Source organism: Mustela erminea, chromosome 6 (genome assembly GCF_009829155.1).
Source record: "Mustela erminea isolate mMusErm1 chromosome 6, mMusErm1.Pri, whole genome shotgun sequence".
Classification (NCBI taxonomy): Eukaryota; Metazoa; Chordata; class Mammalia; order Carnivora; family Mustelidae; genus Mustela; species Mustela erminea.
In genome coordinates this window covers 71622194-71642838 of record NC_045619.1, presented here as the reverse complement: position 1 = coordinate 71642838, position 20645 = coordinate 71622194, and the positions used below count along the sequence as shown (strand labels likewise).

The window sequence follows — 20645 nt, the reverse complement described above, 5'->3', positions numbered from 1 at the left end:
CAAAGGGGCACGTGCACCCGAATGTTTATAGCAGCAATGTCCACAATAGCCAAACTATGGAAAGAACCTAGATGTCCATCAACAGATGAATGGATAAAGAAGATGTGGTATATATACACAATGGAATACTATGCAGCCATCAAAAGAAATGAAATCTTGCCATTTGCGACAACATGGATGGAACTAGAGCGTATCATGCTTAGCGAAATAAGTCAAGCAGAGAAAGACAACTATCATATGATCTCCCTGATAGGAGGAAGTGGTGATGCAACATGGGGGCTTAAGTGGGTAGAAGAAGAATCAATGAAACAAGATGGAATTGGGAGGGAGACAAACCATAAGTGACTCTTAATCTCACAAAACAAACTGAGGGTTGCTCGGGGGAGGGGGGTTGGGAGAAGGGGGTGGGATTATGGACATTGGGGAGGGTATGTGCTTTGGTGAGTGCTGTGAAGTGTGTAAACCTGGTGATTCACAGACCTGTACCCCTGGGGATAAAAATATATGTTTATAAAAAATAAAAAATTAAAAAAAAAAGACTTTGGAAGTTCTTCTTTTATTCCCTTTGGAAAATTTGTTTTTTTCCCTCTAGGTCTTTAAATTGCTTTCCCTCATGTTGCAGAATGTTTCAGGGAGATCTAGACCAAATTTTTTTAACATTCAAACTTATTTTTCTTAAACAGTAAACAGAGAGAGAGAGAGAATCATAAAACCTGACCCAGAGCAATATCTGACTACAGAATGGGTGCATGGTGTCTTCTAACCCACAGTTACTGATCATTCAGGTATTTCTACATTTTCTTTCTTGGATCGAGACTTACAGAGAACACCAAACTGTTGAGCTCTGAGCCTGGCTTGGTGAGCTTTGAGCCTGGTTTTCAGTGTCTTGCAAGCATTCACCGCATGGTTCTGCTGCATCAGGGAAGGATCTTTTACTCCCAACTGTTCTGACTGCTAGGGAGTCATACACAGGCTTCAGTTCTTCTCCAGCCAATGATGGAGGTAAAAATGGCATCTCCAGCTGGACTATTCTTAGACTTCTTCCTTATATCCTTCCTGCTTGAACATCTTCCTAAAGCTCTTACACGTCACAGTGTGCAAAGTACCACTGCATCTCCCTGTCACTCTCTACGCATGGCAGTTGTGTATCTTGTGGAGTATGGCTCCCGAGGGGATGAAGGAAGAAAAGAAGTGCTGGGGAGAAGGGCTGGCATGACACTATCGAGCCAAGAAGGGGTCACATGACTTTGGGATTTTCTGTGTTTCTTTGCTCGTAGATAGAGTGGGGTTGACTCATAGTCTTTTCCCATCTTCTTCCCAGATTTCTGTGCTATTCTGGTTCAGCAGTCTTAGTTTAGGATTATGACTCTCGACGCAATTCCCTCCTCACTGCAGTTAGTGGAAATTCCCTGCAGATTCTAGCATCTGATTTTCTCTTATCCTTATTTTTCAGGTCTCTTATGAATCTTTGGTCTATTTTTTTTTAATTTATGGTGATTTAATTTAAGTTAGAATAGAGCATTTTACCAGAATGGCACATAATAACCCAGTTACTTGCTGAAGACTGACTCTGTGTCAAACAAAAAGATAAAAAAAAGGCAGAGTCCAGCCTTTTGAAAGCTAAGCCTTGTAAGAAACTATGAGGAGGACAATTTAGGCAGGAGGCATCACATGTATGCAGAGGCCCTGGTGAGCATGGTCTTTGGGAAGTGATGGTGGAGTTTGAGGCAAATGGGGGGGAGCAGTGGGACGGTGGTGCTCAGCCGTTACTTATTAAGAAAGTAATGAGGAGCCAGGTAAAATTCTAATGTTGGATTTTTGAAGACAAATAAGTATGGTAGGGGAGAAAATGGATTGAAGGAAGATCTTGGGACCCCATTTGAGCTCTGGCAAGGAACTGTTACGTCAGGGCCTGAATGAGGCCCAGTGACAGTGGAAATAATGAAACAAGACAGAGTTCATGAATAACGTGAAAGTAATAGCGACAGCTGAGGGGGCGCGAGGGTGACTTAAAGGTCAGTAGCCCCTGCCTGCATGGGTGGTGCTAATCACTGCTACAGGGACAAGGAAGATCTGATTAATTCGCTTTGGGGACATATTGAATGTGAGGAGCTTCTAGAGACAGCCAGTAGAACACATGGTTGTCTGAAGCACAGAAGACGACCAAGGCCCAGGATAGATCTGTACTAGAGGTTGTTACAGCTGAGGGTGAAGTATAAAAACTTGGGATGGCCATATAGAAACTGAATCTTCTACTTTATGCTAATGTAGCAGGCTACATTGTTCAGACTGGGTTGTTCTGGTATTACAAATGCCAAAAACCATGCTTGTTTTTCCCCAAGGGAAGGCCAAAGCAAGAATAAAGAGAGCCGAGAGGCAACAATGGGGAACACCAACATTAAGGGGATAGATGAAAGGAAAACCACCAAAGGAAGCTCGTAACAAAGATTGGGACACAAGGGAGAAAAGAATCTCAGGGGAGCAGAAAACCACAGGCCAGGATTAAGTGCAGCAGAGGTCAAGTAATATAAATACTAATAACCACTAGTTTCAATTCTAGGGCTTTAAGCCTCTATGTGCAAACATTTCTTTTTAGAATTATGTTCGAACAAATAATAACGGAAAGCTCTTGCACGGTAGCACAATGCTTCTAATCAGAAAACTTTTTCATTTAATGAGAAATTGTATTATGAAACCTTTGCCTTCTGGGCTTTTTACTGCTATCAGGCACAGGTATTATCTAGCAAATATTTGAAAAAGTGCAGTTTTTTTCATTTCACAAAATTTGCTGCAATGATGAGCTGAGATGGAACCCCAGAAGGAGACAACTTCCTAAGAGCCTCTGGTCTTAGAGGACAGAAGTAGTTAGGGCTTTGCAATTCAGAAAAATAGAGTCTGTTTCCCATTAGTTTTGCAAAAACTGTCATTATTGTGGCATCTAGGCATACAAATGGTGTGACAGAAACAACACAAAAGATTACTTTTTAGGAGTGCCTGGGTGGCTCCCTCGGTTAACTGTCAGGCTTCAGCTCAGGTCATGATCCCAGGGTGCTGGGATCAAGCCCCACATGGGCTCCCTGCTCAGTGGGAGGATCTGCTTCTCCCTCTCTCCCTCCCCGCTGCTCATGCTTGTTTTCTCTCTCACTCTCTCTCTCTCAAATAAATAAAATCTTTAAAAAAAATAAAGATTCCTTTCTAATCCTTTGCTTGAAATGCCTCCCCAACACCACCAAGACAGTCAAGGTGTCTGCAGTTCCTTAGGTAGAGAATTATTTTAATTTGCTAAGCACTTCAAAAATTATCCTAATTTGCTAAAGGACTTCATTTCCTTCAGGTAATACCAGTAAAACCACTGTTGGGGGGGCACATTAACACACTATCAACCATGAATACTTCAACAAAGAACTGCTCATCAAATGACTTACTACCATCTTAAGAAGAAAAGATAAACACTGGGGATTGAAGAGTATGAATCCGGAGGACCTAGGAACCAAGAAACATCACATCACCCAAAACAGGAGGAGGAGGGTACCAAAATGGGTAAAAAGGCCAATGTAAAGCAGAATTTCTCAGACTTTTTTTTTTTTTTTTAAACCCTTTAACCTCTTTAGCAACCATTAAGATCTCTTGGGTCATTGCCTTTCCAGATTCTGATGTTCTTGTCAAGGTGGGTGTGACCTTCTCTAAGAATCACAGATCTCCCACAAATCCTAAACAACCCCAAAATACAAAAAAAAGAACAAACAAACAAAAAGATTGCTGAGCTTGGCTTCCTATAATTTGAATGGTGAACATAATAGGAAAATTCCTTAAATTTTTCCAAATATAAATATTTAAATATATAATTAGATTATAATACTGCATATGCTTTCCCAAAGACCCCAGGCCCTGCTGGATATCCTGCCCTGACATTCCAACTGCTTCACCATCATCACCACTTTCACGAACACCTTCACACCAGAACAGGTAAGAGGCAAACAACTGATCAAATTAATTAATATAAGCCGTTTTTCTCCCCCTGAGCTGAAAGAGCATCACCAAAAAATAGTTGTTACAGACTGAAACAGAAATTCAAGGTAGAAAAATGAGCCCATGTAGGAAGAAAATGCCTGAAAAGAGAGGAGGGAAGCGTAAAAATCTGGGATGGCCACACTGAAATAAATTCTTCTACTTTATGCCAGTGTAATGGGCTACAGTGTTCCGACTGGTTTGTTGTGGTATTCCAAATGTCAAATGATTAAAAGTCAAGAATAAGAATCTTTGGTCAGTGTTGACTGGTTTGAAAGCAGTGAAAAAATCTGCTTATTGGAATCAGCTACTGCTATGGAAAGGAGCTGCTGCTAGGGCTATACACAAGAACCACAAAGAGACAGGAAACCTACAGGATGCCAACAGGAAGATAAAAGGCCCCTCTTCCTTCTCCAGTCTTTGTCTAGTGCTCCACCGGCACTACTGGAAAGCCTCAGGGGGAATGAGCTGGCAAAGGAAAAATGTGATTTTGTAGAGTCTTGGTCCAGCATCACAAAATGGGGTATAGGAAAGTGGGCTGTAGCCGAGAAATAATAAGCTATTAAATGGCACAAGTGGTAAGGGTGGAAGAAAAAAAAAATTTGTTGGGAGCCTACTGCCATAATTCAGAAGAGGAATCGTGGTGGCTGGGACCAGGGTGGAGGCAGTGGAGAAAGTGGAACAGTTACAATGCTTGAAAGGAGGTTCCTCGTAATTTGGTCTTGGATTTAATCAAAGTGAGGTGTGAGAGAAAGAGATAAGCCAAGGAAGACTCCAAGGTTTTTGAACTGAGCAACTGGAAAAATCGAGTTTCCATTTTTTGAGATGGGAAAAACGGTAGACTACATGGGCTTTAGAGGAGGGAAATTAGGAGTTCTGTACTCATTAAATTTGATACTCATGTTAGATATCCAAATAGGATAGCCAAGCTGGGAGTCTGGAGATCAAGAAATAGATCCTAGGTGCCGTAGGCATTTAGGATTCATTAGAGTATGGATAGCATTTAAAGCCGTGAGACTGGAAGAAATCCTGTAGGGAATGAATAAGAGAGAAAAGGAGAAGTTAACGGATCAATTCCTTCACTCCAATGTTTACAGGATTACAGATGGGAAGAAGTCAGCAAATCTATCGAGAAGTAGTGGTTTTTGAAATAGCAGGAGAATCAAAAATATTGACTTGGGAGCGAAGTGAGCAACGTGAATTCAGAAAGAAAGAAGGATCAGATCTATCATGTGGGACTAAAAGGCAAAGTGAGGTGAGAACAGACAGTTGACAGTGCAGTTGACAATGTGGAGTTAAATAAATAGCTTAAGTACTTTCTCCAAAGTAGAAGGACATGAACTTGCAGACTGAAAAGATCTACTGAGTACCAGCACAGTGAACAAATCAGGCCAATCATAAGGCACACCCTTATGAAATTTCAAAATTCTGAGGTGGAGGCCTGGGGGAAAGGGCATGGGAGTGGGAATAAAGAGAAGACCAGTTTGGAATGCAGGAAGAAACAGAAATCCAAGTCATATATGAAAGACCAGGAATGAGAAGGACATCCACACTGGTTCTAGAAAACACTGGAGGAATGCCTTCAAAATGCTAAAGGAAAAGGATTTCCAAAGTAGAAATAAAATCCTAGCAAAAATACCAATCAAGTATGAGAGAAGAATAAATATAATTCCAGACATGCAAGGTCCCAAAACTTTTAGTTCCTTGTACCTGGGAAGCTATGGGAGAATGAGCACCACCAACATGAAAAAATAATCCAAAAAAGACGATACAGGTTATGTGAATTAGGAAATCCAATAAAGATAAAAGGTGAAGGGAATTCTTAAAATGATTGGTGAAGGAGGATTCTAGGTTAACAACCTTGCATCAGGTAAATCTTAGAACATATAAGATTCCAGGACTGAAATTCATTGTTGATACTGCTGAATGCCATTTTAAACAGCTGGTTAAGGTTTGGAAAGTTTTAATACGAAGAGATACATTTTAAAGACAAGGAAAAGAAGAAACAAGACGCGAACTTGTATTCAAAGGGAGCCTTGGATTCTAAGGTGAGAGCAGGCTTCCTTCTTATCACTTCTGTTTTCTCAGGTAAGTAGAAAGCAAGGTTATTACCTGAAGGAGATGAAGGAGGAGGAGGTGTTGGGGTTTGATGAAGGGGAAGATATGGTACAGTCATCTGGAAGCGGGCAAGTGAGAAATGCTGTGGGAGAGCCCATCTACTGATGGGCAATTCTTGGACGTGTGTGAAGGAACTAACTAACTGCCCCCTCTTTGGATTGTAAACACATCTAACAGGAGGTGATGAAAGCAGTGAAGACCAGGAACTATTCCAATATGAGAAAAAAGGACACCAAGCAGAGAGTGTGGCTCATGAGTCTCACGTGGTCACTATGAAGAGGTCCACGCTAGCAGAGGAATGGCAGAAGGGAGCCAGAGGAGGGGACCCCTGGTGCTGGAGAGGTGGCTTGAAACAGAGGGCAATGAGTTGGCCTCATCTGAACGAAAGTAATTGGAAGAATTTAAGGAAGAATACCTCACAGTTAAAATATGAGATAATTTAGTTGTGAGAATTGACTGTAAAAAGCATAGAAGAAAACAGAAGCAGAGAACCTGGTAAGGGGTAATCACAATTTATCTTGAAAAGAAGTAATTGCTTTTTATCCAGATGGGAATTGGTTAGGGGTTAGTTAAAGCTACCACTACAAGCAATTATTTTGTGATGGGCTGCTTCTGTTTTGCACAGCTCTGAAAAACAACTGGAAATAAGAGATACTGTGAATTACATCTTCATAAAAAGGCTTCCTGTATTAACTTAGAGTGGCCTGTGGTCTTTTTCCTGCTGGTTCATCATGTGTAAGTAGTAATCTTGTGGCTTCCTGTGGTGTTTTTTTTATATTTATTGAACGTGTATTCTTCTACTCTTTTGTATCTCCTGTTGCCAGCAGAATATCGTAACATAGTGTCACAAAGTCAGAAATCACTTTTTTTTTTTTTTTTGCCTCCCACGGAGTTTCACCCAATTATTTCTAAATCAATAAGTCCTCCCTTTCCCTTTTAATAAACGGTCAAGTCATTTACAGGCCTCTTAGAGTTTTCTCTTCTCTCCTTCCTCTTCAGAACTCTCTGAGTTGCCCCTAGGTGGCATCTCCCACTACTTCCCAAGAAAAGAGAGTCCAAAGGCCTTGATTCAGGCCAAGTCAGCCACTTCATGTCTGACTGAAGCGCATCTTTCAACTGTCTGTCACCAAAGCTCTCACTGAAAGATCAGGACGACGTGAACCCCTGCCCCACTTGGCTTTCCTCGAGCCAGTCCCCCGTGCCTCACAGATAACGTGCGGCTTCCCATCCTCTCTCTTACATGTCTCTCTTCCTCCAAAGGGTGGCTCCTTTCTCTTCTGTCTGATTATTTAAATTTCTGAGTAACTAGCAGGTATCGTTTATTTAAAAGACATTATATTTCATCACATAGAAGATGCTATCATATTATCTTCCAGTACTACCACAACAAAGAACACAGCCGGAGAAACCGGGACTTGGTGTTCTCACAGAAGTGCTCTGGATCGCCCTGCAGAACCCTCCACTTGTTTGCACCTCCGTCATCCACGCGGAGGAACTGAGAGATTTTTGCTTCTTTCACTTGCAGCCTTTGGCCTGTGATATAGAGCATCGCTACGCATCCAGCTTCGCAACCACTTCTGATACAGTTGCCCCTCTTTATGGGTAATTTTCTTCCTTCTCATTTTGCTGCTTTTCAAGAAAATATAGAATGGTTTCCATCATTTCCCTGAAATAATCGTCTGCGTATAAATCAAGCTGGCCACCCTACTGTTCTGTTTCCATGTCTTTTTTAATACCCAATAGATATTCCAACTTTTCAGGGATATTTTAAATGCCAATCAAACTTGATCTGTGCAGTACCAATGACATACAAATATCAATGAAGATGACAGGACAGGAGCGGCTCTGGCCAAGGTCCTCCTCACTCAGGCAGTGTCAACTCTGCTTCAGCTCCTAGGGGCTCAACAGAGGCTCTAAAAGGCAGCTCAGTCTCACAGATACTAAAATATTAAAAAAAGGGTACATCTCAAAATCAATAAAATGCAGTGTTTTATTTTGTGGGCATCCCTCCTTTGCTTTCCCCTTCACTAGCACCTGTAAGAGTCATTTATTAAATATGCCATCTACCCTATCAATTTATATTCTGCTCATGTCCATCGTTTACACCACAGCTCTGGTTTTTCAGACGCTTTCCTTCTCGGTTGTTGCTGTGTGTGCAGGTGTCACACAGAGATCCAGATATGAGAGCTAATAATGGAAACTTACGTCAAAATGCAGATCATGATTCAGAGAACAGCCAAACGCTAAAACTCTGATTTAAGGAAAAATCCTTCTGCTAAACAAATTAAGGCAATTTACTAATAGAAACTTCTAGAGGTGTGTTCTTATAATTCAACTTGAAAAGCAAACATTTTTTCAATAAGAATATATAACATTATTTTAAGCAATATATAATCAAATATAAGTAAAATTAATAATTTTAAAACTATATTCTATTTAATCCACAATGGTTCATATGCTCTAGTAAAATTAATTACAAATATAAGTTTCACAATAAAGTAATTTTCACAGAGAGTATAAAATATTCATATACATACTAATAATTACTACCATCTTACCCTTTTTTGTGAGGATAATTAATGAAGTTCGTGAATAGCTGAACAATCTGAAATTACTGCATACATAATGAACTCCACGAAATGGAACTGTTCGCAGATGGACCCCCACCATCTTGCCCAAAGAAGCTCTTAGCACATGTGGAGTTTGGTAAGATAATTAGCCAGTTTCAGACTTCACATTTAAGGTTGCCTCCCACAGTTAAGCTTGAGCACAAATGCCTGGGCTCTAATGAAGTGTCTTTGTGAGCTAAGAGGGTGTCTCCGCTTTCCAAAGGGGCATGCAGTCAGTACAACGGTAGCACCTGCCAGGATTTCAATTGAATATTCCTGGTAGAATTACATTTCCAAGGCCGTCTCTGCCCTTAAGTACCATGATTCAGAGCACAGGCCATACGGATCCCAGATGAAACAGTCCCTCCACCATTTACACACACATATATAAAAATGTCTGGATAGATTAGAAATCTGAGTAGTAAGAGAAAGTGAGAGAGAGGTCATGGGAAATAATATTAGAACATGTAGTTTCCGGAAAACCATTTACAACTGATTTTAGACATTTCAGTTCTTTTCTACCAATCTGCCTAAGGTTCCCAAAGATGTCTCTCCTGCTCCTGCACCACCTCTCCCTCCTCCAGCCCTTCAGTATCCATTCCTTATCTCCTCTCATTTGGCTCATCCTAGTGGTTTTCTACTTTTCTGCTACTCACATTCAATTCTGGAATCAGCACCATGCCCCCAAGTCTCTCGCTAACTCGCAGCAGGAAAGAGTTCCACATGCAGACAGCATAACTGCTAAACAAAATTCTGGTGCCAACTGTTAACAACATTTTCCTGCCATGCTCTGTGCAGAGAGTGGTTGAGTAACCTATCTGAGATCACACAGCCAATGCCAACCTACTGGTTTCCAGAAATCTGCCTTCACTTTTTCCTTTCCTTCCCCTCTAACTGAAACTCCCTGACATTCTGCTGATTGTGAAAACTGTACTACATATTAAAAAGAAGGTTGAGGAGGAGTGGTTAGAGATTTTAAGTATGGTGGTGCCAACATAAGTCCTGTATAACGATTCCTAAACTGGTCCTCTTGCTGAGTCCATGCCCTAGTTTTTTAACACTGGGATGCTACCCATTCTCAATGGGCCTGCATGAAATAACCAGGAGAATTTAGGCTACTCTGATATCTATTTACTAAACACTATCTATTTACTAAAACACTTCAGCTATGTGTAAAACACTTCAACGCTCTCAATTTATGTGATGATGTTTTCCAGTACTTCAGTTGTGGCTCTTGTTCTGACACTACAAATCAAAATCATATGTAAAGATAAGGAACTATTATTTCATGCACGTGAGGTATGTTTAGATTTGCTTACATGCTTACCAATTTCTTTGCTTCCAGCTTTTCCTTCTGAAGTAACATTTTTTTTTCTCTTGAAATACACTCTTCGGGATTTCTTTCAGTGAACATCTATTGGTGGTAAATACTCTCCACATCTGTTTTTCAAAAAGGTTTTTTATTTTGAAAAACAGTTTGCTGAGTACACCTCTCTGTGTTGATCATTTTTTCTCTCAGTACTTTGAAGGTACTTTTCCACTGCTTTCGGACTTCCACTTTTACTGTTGGAGGAAGTCTGCTTTTCAATTAATTATTCTTTTGCAAGTGATCTGTCTTTTCTATCTGGCTGCTTTTTACAGCTTCTTATTATCTTTAGGTTTGCATTTTTTTAAATTTAGCTGACAATGTTTGATGCTTCATGTTTCCTGTATCTATGGATTCTGTCATTATTTAATTGTAAAAAGTCCCAACTTTTACCTCTATTTTATAATTCCACAATTCTACTTTAATGTAGTCCTTCTCATCCTATCACCCATGTTTGTTATCTTGCTTCCATATTTTCCGTATCTTCTATTCCAGCTCACCAATTCTCCATCGAATCTGATGTGTGTTCATTTCAACAATCACGTCTTTTTCATTTCTAAAAGTTCTACTTGGTTCTTGTTCAAGGTTACCTAGTTGATTTTGATACTCTCTTATTGACTTATTCTACTTACTTTTTTCTATAAAGATTTCATACTTACTTAGGTACTGCATCGCACATTTCCACTACATTCTCAGGCATTTATATCTGTAATTTTTCATTTGCTTTTTGACTCCAAGGACTCTCAGGGTTAATGGTTTGTGTGCATTTCAGTGTTTGCTTATCAGCTTAGTATTTGTTTGAAAGTGATACATGGGAATTCTGAGAGTATTCCTCAGAAGCAATCTGTGCTTCTGTTGGAAACCAGGGGCTGCTAATGACATGGGACCACATTAGGTCCCTTATCAGGGCTTAAAGTGGGACACACATTAGTATGGTAGGTCCTGGGCTTGGTTTCCAGCTCTTAGCATTGACATCAGAGTTTCGCATCTCATGGTTGGCTTTAGTTCTCCGATTTTCTGTTTTGTAGGGCTTTTTAGTTTGGGGGAGAATTGTGCAGAGGGGAGAGCTCCTAAATTTGGTGAGCCCAATAATATATTTGAAAATGTGTTTTATCCAAGAACAAAATGTATTCCAAAAGGAGAGTCCTCTTGAGTAGCTCTGCTGGGTATCAGTCAGAACAGCTTCTACTGGACACACTAACATGATCTCATTTACACCACTCAGCAATCCTCAAGACAATTTTATTCTTACTTGAGAGATGGGAAGTTAAGAAACTAACGTTACATAGCCAGTAAGTAGAAGCACACATTAGTACTGGCACCAGAACTTGAACACCAATCCATCTACAGCCAGACTTGGGTTCCTCACCACTACGTAATATTGTCTCTCAGACATAAATTCATGAAGATCTGTACCTTTCCAGAGACATCTCTTCCCTGTCTTCTACTTGCTCTCTCCAGTTCCAATTTTAGTATCTGCTTTTTAATTCTCTTCTATCATGACAGACGTTAGACTGAACGGCTATCAGTGGCTGCCAAGCCTTGATGCAAACACTGATAAGCTGCTCTGAGTTTGGAGAGAAAAGAAAAAAGAAGTCATCCGGCAGAACAGATATGGAAGTTCAGGAACATAGTCTGAGATGTGAGTCATATAGAATTTTAAAGAGAAACTGCTATAATCTTCTTTAGACCAAATACTTTCCTCAATTCTCAAATTAATTTTTAAAATACATAAATAAAATAAATAATTGTTCTCCCTGCTAATATCACTACATTGGATGAAGTCTGTTCCAGTTGTATGGGAAGAGATTACCCATATTTGATATTTGATATTAGGAACCTCAACATAAATACTGGGGTCTCATATCAAGTCCTGCTAATGAATTAAAAATTATGCCTTTGCAAATTTTAAAATGTTAACCCCACCACTGACTTAGACTCCATTTATTCTGAAAACTTGGTTTCCTAATTCATGTCAGCTTAAAAAAAAAAAGAGTAAATAAATCTTCCCACCTAAATATTCCATTAATACTGTTTTGAAATATCTGTTACTAAAAAAGTCATCTCCTTATTCTAAGACCATAAATATTTTAACTTACACCAAAGGAAAAAAATATATATCCTTTTATGAGACAATTCAAACTACATCATTCAAATTTGGTTTGTAAAATTTGGCTATTTATTCACTATTCATTCATTCCATACATATTTGATCTGCATATCTTGTATGCCAAACAACATGCCGGGGGCTCGGGAACACAGATGAAAGATTTCTGACCCCAAGCTACTCACACCTGTTCTAATAGCATGCTGATACTCTTACATGGAAACATACACAGATCCTGCTGCTCTTTGCTAGTTGTAGCAAATAATCATTTCCTAAGTTGGAGCTTCAGAGTTTAAAAATGAATTCTTAATTTCATAATCGGACAATCTATTAAGTTTCAGTTTTTATCTTTAACAATCATTTATTCTGATATATACTGGACTCCTGCTATGGACAAATGGCTAACTGAATTTTCAGCTCTACTGAAAAACCGTTTTAAAACAAGCTTTGAGAACTCTCATCTCTATTTTTACATCACGCTACTGTCACAGCACTCACCATAGCACATACCCTCCCCAATGTCCATAACCCAACCCCCCTTCCCCTAACCCCCCTCCCCCCAGCAACCCTCAGTTTGTTTTGTGAGATTAAGAGTCACTTACGGTTTGTCTCCCTCCCGATCCCATCTTGTTTCATTTATTCTTCTCCTACCCCCTTAACCCCCCCGTTGCATCTCCACTTCCTCCTATCAGGGAGATCATATGATAGTTGTCTTTCTCCGCTTGACTTATTTCGCTAAGCATGATACCCTCTAGTTCCATCCACGTCATTGCAAATGGCAAGATTTCATTTCTTTTGATGGCTGCATAGTATTCCATTGTGTATATATACCACATCTTCTTTATCCATTCATCTGTTGATGGACATCTAGGTTCTTTCCATAGTTTGGCTATTGTGGACATTGCTGCTATAAACATTCGGGTGCATTTGCCCCTTCGGATCACTATGTTTGTATCTTTAGGGTAAATACCCAGTAGTGCAATTGCTGGGTCATAGGGTAGTTCTATTTTCAACATTTTGAGGAACCTCCATGCTGTTTACCAGAGTGGATGCACCAGCTTGCATTCCCACCAACAGTGTAGGAGGGTTCCCCTTTCTCCACATCCTCGCCAGCATCTGTCATTTCCTGACTTGTTAATTTTAGCCATTCTGACTGGTGAGAGGTGATATCGCATTGTGGTTTTAATTTGTATTTCCCTGATGCAAATATCTTGCAAATATCTTCTCCCATTGTCAGTTGTCTTTTGGTTTTGTTACTGTTTCCTTTGCTGTGGAAAAGCTTTTGATCTTGATAAAATCCCAATAGTTCATTTTTGCCCTTGCTTCCCTTGCCGTTGGCGATGTTCCTAGGGAGATGTTGCTGCGGCTGAGGTCGAAGAGGTTGCTGCCTGTGTTCTCCTCAAGGATTTTTTTTTTAAAGATTTTATTTATTTATTTGACAGAGAGAGATCACAAGTAGGCAAAGAGGCAGGCAGAGAGAGAGAGGAGGAAGCAGGCTCCCTGCCGAGCAGAGAGCCCGATGCGGGACTCGATCCCAGGACCCTGAGATCATGACCTGAGCTGAAGGCAGCGGCTTAACCCACTGAGCCACCCAGGCGCCCTCCTCAAGGATTTTGATGGATTCTTTTCTCACATTGAGGTCTTTCATCCATTTTGAGTCTATTTTCGTGTGTGGTGTAAGGAAATGGTCCAATTTCATTTTTCTGCATGTGGCTGTCCAATTTTCCCAACACCATTTATTGAAGAGACTGTCTTTTTTCCATTGGACATTCTTTCCTGCTTTGTCGAAAATTAGTTGACCATACAGTTCAGGGTCTATTTCTGGGCTCTCTATTCTGTTCCATTGATCTATGTGTCTGTTTTTGTGCCAGTACCATGCTGTCTTGATGATGACAGCTTTGTAATAGAGCTTGAAGTCCGGAATTGTGATGCTACCAACTTTGGCTTTCTTTTTCAATATTCCTTTGGCTATTCGAGGTCTTTTCTGGTTCCATATAAATTTTAGGATTATTTGTTCCATTTCTTTGAAAAAGATGGATGGTACTTTGATAGGAATTGCATTAAATGTGTAGATTGCTTTAGGTAGCATGGACATTTTCACAATATTTATTCTTCCAATCCAGGAGCATGGAACATTTTTCCATTTCTCTGTGTCTTCCTCAATTTCTTTCATGAGTACTTTATAGTTTTCTGAGTATAGATTCTTTGCCTCTTTGGTTAGGTTTATTCCTAGGTATCTTATGGTTTTGGGTGCAATTGTAAATGGGATTGACTCCTTAATTTCTCTTTCTTCTGTCTTGTTGTTTGTGTAGAGAAATGCAACTGATTTCTGTGTATTTATTTTATATCCTGACACTTTACTGAATTCCTGTACAAGTTCTAGCAGTTTTGGAGTGGAGTCTTTTGGGTTTTCCACATATAATATCATATCATCTGCGAAGAGTGATAGTTTGACTTCTTCTTTACCGATTTGGATGCCTTTAATTTCCTTTTGTTGTCTGATTGCTGTGGCTAGGACTTCTAGTACTATGTTGAATAGCAGTGGTGATAATGGACATCCCTGCCATGTTCCCGACCTTAGTGGAAAAGCTTTCAGTTTTTCTCCATTGAGAATGATATTTGCGGTGGGTTTTTCATAGATGGCTTTGATGATATTGAGGTATATGCCCTCTATCCCTATACTTTGGCCAGTAAGTTTTAAACATTTGTGAGTAATGGAACCCATGGAAAATCGGATGAAAAAATGCACATGACGAAATTTTTGTATACATTTCAGAAGTGGTTCAGGGAACCCCTTAGGTCCTGCTACAGACCATTCAATAGAACCATGGTAATGTCTGCTGACTGTGAGCAACCTCAGGGTGCAAACTTCAGTCACGTCTCATTCAAGTTAGTTCTTCTTGTCCCAGAGCAGATTTCAAAAAATATTGCTGAGTGAGTACCTTGGCAACACTGTCCTCGAGAAGCTTCCATGATTATCTCCCTCTTCCCCCCAAACTTCCAAATCCTCAACTTCCACTTACATACTTTTCTAAAACTTACTTGCTCAAGCCTAACCTGACAATCTAGGCGACTATCTCTTACCCAGACTCTATGTCTATAATTTTCCCTCCTCCACTTCACAAAAGGCATACCTCCTACCACCCAAATGTTATAATGACGCATTGTCCCAAAGTATAAAAACCACTCAGGCCAGAAAAAAAAAATTTTTTTTCCAAGATACACAGTGTCTGAGGGAGTGTCCCTTGAGAAAAAGCAAAAAGATCCTTATAAGAACTACAAGAGGTCATACCTCATTTTATCCGGGGGATAAACTCTTGGCAATTCCCATACTTTGTTTATATGTTGAATAATTAGAATTCAGAGGTAAGATGATTATATGGGTTAGATTTTAATACTTATACTTGAATTAAAAAGTGATCAGCCTTTTTTCTGACAGAAAGCTCAACTTATGAATTATTCCGACAAAGTACACTGAGGACATGTAACATCCAAAGAGCTAAATCTGCACTTTTGAGATTTTGGCAATATATATTTAAAGCATATGCACAACACAGAATACACTGAAAGTACATACTTGGTGACAATTTAAGCTTATGCCAAAAAATTTAGATAACTTAAAAATGGTCAAGAAAATAATGATGGATTTAAAAAAATTTTTTTAAAGATTTTATTTCTTTATTTTGAGAGAAAGAGTGTGCAAGCAGGGGATGGAGCAGAGGGAGAGAGAGAGAATCTCAAGCAGGCTCCATGATGAGTACAGAGTCTGATGTGCGGGGCTCTACCTCATAACCTCAAAATCATGACCTGAGCCAGAATCAAGAATTGGACGTTCAACTGACTGAGCCACCCAGGCACCCCTGGATTAAATTTCTTAAATAAGAAAATTGAAACTATAAATGCACTAGAAAAATACAGGACAACATTTTTTTCAATGGAAGGGATGTGGGTAAGTAAGATCAAAGAAAGATTTTTTTAAAAAGGAGCCATAGAGGAAAATATTAACAAATTTCATTGCATAAAACACATTAAATTTGGAAAGGACAGCAGTTAAAACATCAATGATAGGCTGGAAGAAAATATTTGCTACATATACAGCAAACATATCTATAACATAAACAGTTAACACCTATAATATAAAGAGTTCTTATAAACCACAGGAAGATATTTTTTAAAAAGAAAAATAGCACAAAATGAGCAAAAAATACAAGAAGGCAATTCACAGAGAAAATATTAACAGTCAATAGTCACTCAACCCTTGCTGTAGTCAGAAAAAAATGTATAGTAAATAAAAAATAATATATCATCTCTCACCCAATAAATTGCCAAAAATTTAAAAAATGAATACTATACAATGTTGTTTTTAGGACTGGGAAACAGGCAGTCTTATCCTTTACAAAAGAGAAAGTAAATGGTACATTTTGGAGAGGTGATTTCACAGTATCTGCCAAAATTAAAAAAATGTTTGGTTGCATTTCTGGACATCTTTTATATGGGAATGCTTACTTGTGAACCAAACCAGTGCAACATCGCTTATGAGGTGACACACATGTGCAGTCACCTGGGTACAACTCCCTTGGATGACAAGAGCCTGAGCTCACCACATCTGAGATTGCAGTCCTAACTGCTAGCTAGGCAGGAGAGTGTTAAGGCAACGTTTGACTTCTCTTTTCACAGAGATTGAGTCATTCTCTACACTGAGCAATCCTTGGAGAAACAACCCATAGTTTACTGATGGGCTCTGTCAACTAGAGACCAACCCCCAAAGGCTCCCACAGCAGCTGTCTAAGATCTCCAGAATTGATCTGGGAGCAAGAATTTTCCGTCTGCTCTCCCAAATCTGATTGAATGCAATATAATGTAACATAATATCATCATGATTATATATTCCCGTATATTCTGACAATTTTGCTATTTTCAAGCATATATATGCAGCAGATGGGCCATTTTTGTTTCTATTCTTTAATAAAACTACTATTAATAGTAGTGCCAATCAAGGAGTTGGGAATAAAGCCAGCAAATTAGAAAGTAGAAATGAGTAAGCAGGTGATTGTATCGCTTCTCTGAGTGAAACAAGGGAATCTCATGGTATTTCTACCATCTCTAAAGGCAAGAAACAGAATCCCAGAAGAGGCATAAATAGAGTTTGGATTCCCATAATCCTGCTTAGTTTATTTACAATTCCCTCCTTCATCCTTCCTGCCTGTCCAGATGGTTTTCTTCTTTGTTTTTCAAACTGAATTATGTTCACTGCCTTAAGATGTTAAATACTTCAAAGGCCTTCCTCTTCAGTTCCTCACAAACAGAAGTCATAAACTCTTACCTTTGCCGAATTATGCTGGGGTTAGCGGTCACTAAATGACTTTTGGATCCAACATCTTTAGTGTATTCACTTGACAAAGGAGGAAGATTGCATCTAGAGAAACAAAACATTTTAGAATGATTTACAAACTTTTAAATCAATTATCATGAGAAATGGGAATTTTCCTAGATCTAGCTCATCCACAAATAATCAATTTTATCACCTCTCCCTTTAAACAGTCATTAGATGACTATTGCCAACTTCAAAATGCAGTCATAAAAGTGAGTCCTATTTTAAAAGAAAATGTCAGCTAGAGAGTTAAGTAGTCTATTAAAAAAGAGACATTAACTAGGATGAATTTATTCCATTCAAAATATTTTTGAGTTGGTAGGACAGGAAGTATTAGGCTTGAAACTAGAGCTCAGGAGGGTGTGGTATACTAGGACACAGGGCTGGCAGTGTTCTCTGTATACCCAGAAACCTCAAGACACAGGGAAGAATTGTATTTGCTTTTGGTTTTCTTTCTGTTTCCAAATCCTAAATTATAACAGTACATTCACAGCAAACTCTGCCTCCTAAATCAATGCATGTCCAACTTCTGTGTACATGACCAATGTATGGGTTGACTACTGGTGGACAGGGTGATTTGTTATCTAAAGAAATGCAATGATTTTCCACTGTCCCAGTTCAGCTGAGGAAAAGCGTACAGGTGATGTTTTCTTAGCGACAAAAATAAATACCCCCCCCCGTCTCTTTCTCACACACACACACACACATACACACACAACCACCCTAGTCTTTATTGCTTTCCTTGGCCACAATGTCTTATGAATGTTTACAGTGGGAAATAGGGCAACTACAAATCCCAGTCCTATGGCTTTCTGCCAGTGGAACTTCAGGCAAGTTAATTCATCTGCCTGGTCTTTGTTACCTCATTACACAAAATGAGGATAATGACTTTTCTTCTCCAATGAGCTTGTTGTAAGGATTATAGTAAGAAATGTATAAGAGGTCCCTACCTTGATACCTCCTCCATAGTAAAAACTCAAAAATATTGTGTATCAGAAATATATTTATAATTAAATATATATATTTTTTGAAGACCCTAAATGAATCCATAGTTTCCATTAGGTTTTATTACTTTGTCCTAATTTCTCCTAGTCACCCCTAGCTCTAACTTGACTCCTACCACATCAGAGCATCTCTAACTTTGACTCTTCAACAAACTAAAACATCATTTATTTGCAGGTAAAGAGATGTCAACATTAAGGTCTCTGCCATTCCCCTAACTATTAAATTTACCCTACAAATTTCCCCAGGACATGGAATTGTCCAGGCAGCCACTCAGCTGATTAGCTCAAGTTCCTTGATGTTGTCTTATATTTGTCCTGTGACTCCTACAACATCAGGGCATCTTGGGCGGAACTTGTCTCAGTTGATTTGGAATCTTCCTTTCATCTGCTCAACAGTAAAAAGATGCTGGCCCTTCAGGCAGCTACCCACAGATTACTTAGCCAGCCAGTTGATGACTTTTGCTGAGTGCCCATTGAGAAAAACACAGTGGTCATTGTAAGGGGCGTGGGGGGAAGCCAAGTCACAGGGCCTCCTCTTGAGGTGTCTGTACTTTAGTGGTCACACCATATCCAGTGTGGTTTCTGAGGACCCTTGTGAGGGAGTGAACTTCAGCATTACCAGCCAGGCTCATCCAGCACGGGTACTGACTATGGTCTTGTGATTGAACTGATCTTTGATCACTTGATGAAGGTGACTTGCAGGGTAAAACATAAGCTAAAATTTGAGCATTTACATCTTTTTTTTAAAGCTTTAATTATTTATTAGAGAGACAGAGAGAGAACAGTGATGTGGAGGGGGACAGAAAGAGTGGGAGAGGAGAAGCAGACTTCCCACCAAGCAGAAAGCCCAACATGGGCTCGATCCCAGGACCCTGGGATCATGACCTGAGCCAAAGGAAGACGCTTAACTGACTGAGCCACCTAGGTGCCCCTGAGAATTTATGTCTTATGAAGCTTTGATCTTAATGGTCCTTCATAACTTTGAGAATCAAACACATTATATCAAAACTATAACCTCTAAAAACTGCTGGAGAGTACAGTTAACCTATTTTGTCATTAATGAAACATGTCAGTTTTAATGAATAGTCTGTTTTTCTGTGTGTTCCTTGTAGGTTGATCCACGGCTCATATGTCTGGGTTCCTTCATACCTTCTATCGCACAGACAAAGCTCAAGAAAAACTTTTGGATACTGATTGTTAAGTCCTACAACACAAGGAAATTGTTTCTAACAAGATAATGTTTTATAAATGCATTTCTGGAAAATAATGACACTGCATTTTGGTGTAAATATCTGTCTTAAATTCTTCAAATGCAAATGTCTATGACACTTCCTTGTAGTTCTTTTCTTAGAAAAAGCACACTGTAATTTTAGCTCTTCAATCCCTAAACTGATAATTACATAGATTTACATAAGAGGCACATTTAATACAAATTGTTTCTAATAAGGCATAATTCTGTAAAAGTGTTTCAAACTTTGCATTATTGCTCATTGGCACGACTAACAGATATTAATGGCTAATGTGTCTTAGTAACTGTGCTCATGACCCTAAAAGATGTTGTCACAGAACTGCATTCTTTTGGGATGCCGGGTTGGCTCAGTGGGTAAAGCATCAGCCTTCAGCTCAGGTCATGATCCCAGGGTCCTGGGACTGAGTCCTGCATCAGGTTTCTTGCTCAGCAGGGAGTCTGCTTCTCCCTCTCCCTTTAGCACTCTCCCCACCCCAGTTTGTGCCCTCTCTCTCACCCCTCTCAAATAAATAAATATTTTTAAAATTTTTTGAAAAAACAAAGCAAAAAAATAGTTAAAAATAGAACTACCCTATGACCCAGCAATTTCACTACTAGGTATTTACCCAAAGAATACAAGAACACAAATTCAAAGGAATACATGCACCCTGATGTTTATAGTAGCATTATTTACAATAGCCAAAATAGGAGAGCAGACCAACTGTCCATAGTGAGATACATACATACATATATATTTGTGTATGTATATACATATATATATATATATATATATATATATATATATATCTCACCCATCAAAAAGAATAAAATCTT

General features: G+C 39.2%; 1 protein-coding gene across 2 annotated transcripts in view; it reads right to left on the bottom strand.

Moving 5' to 3' along the window:
• The window catches only part of ST8SIA1 (ST8 alpha-N-acetyl-neuraminide alpha-2,8-sialyltransferase 1), a 158333-nt gene that overhangs the window by 38663 nt on the left and 99025 nt on the right, over positions 1-20645 (bottom strand). For both annotated transcript variants that reach the window (XM_032347690.1, XM_032347691.1), the window contains one exon: positions 17532-17624. In XM_032347690.1, coding sequence (XP_032203581.1) covers positions 17532-17624 — 93 coding nt within the window. The remainder of the gene's footprint in view (positions 1-17531; positions 17625-20645) is intronic.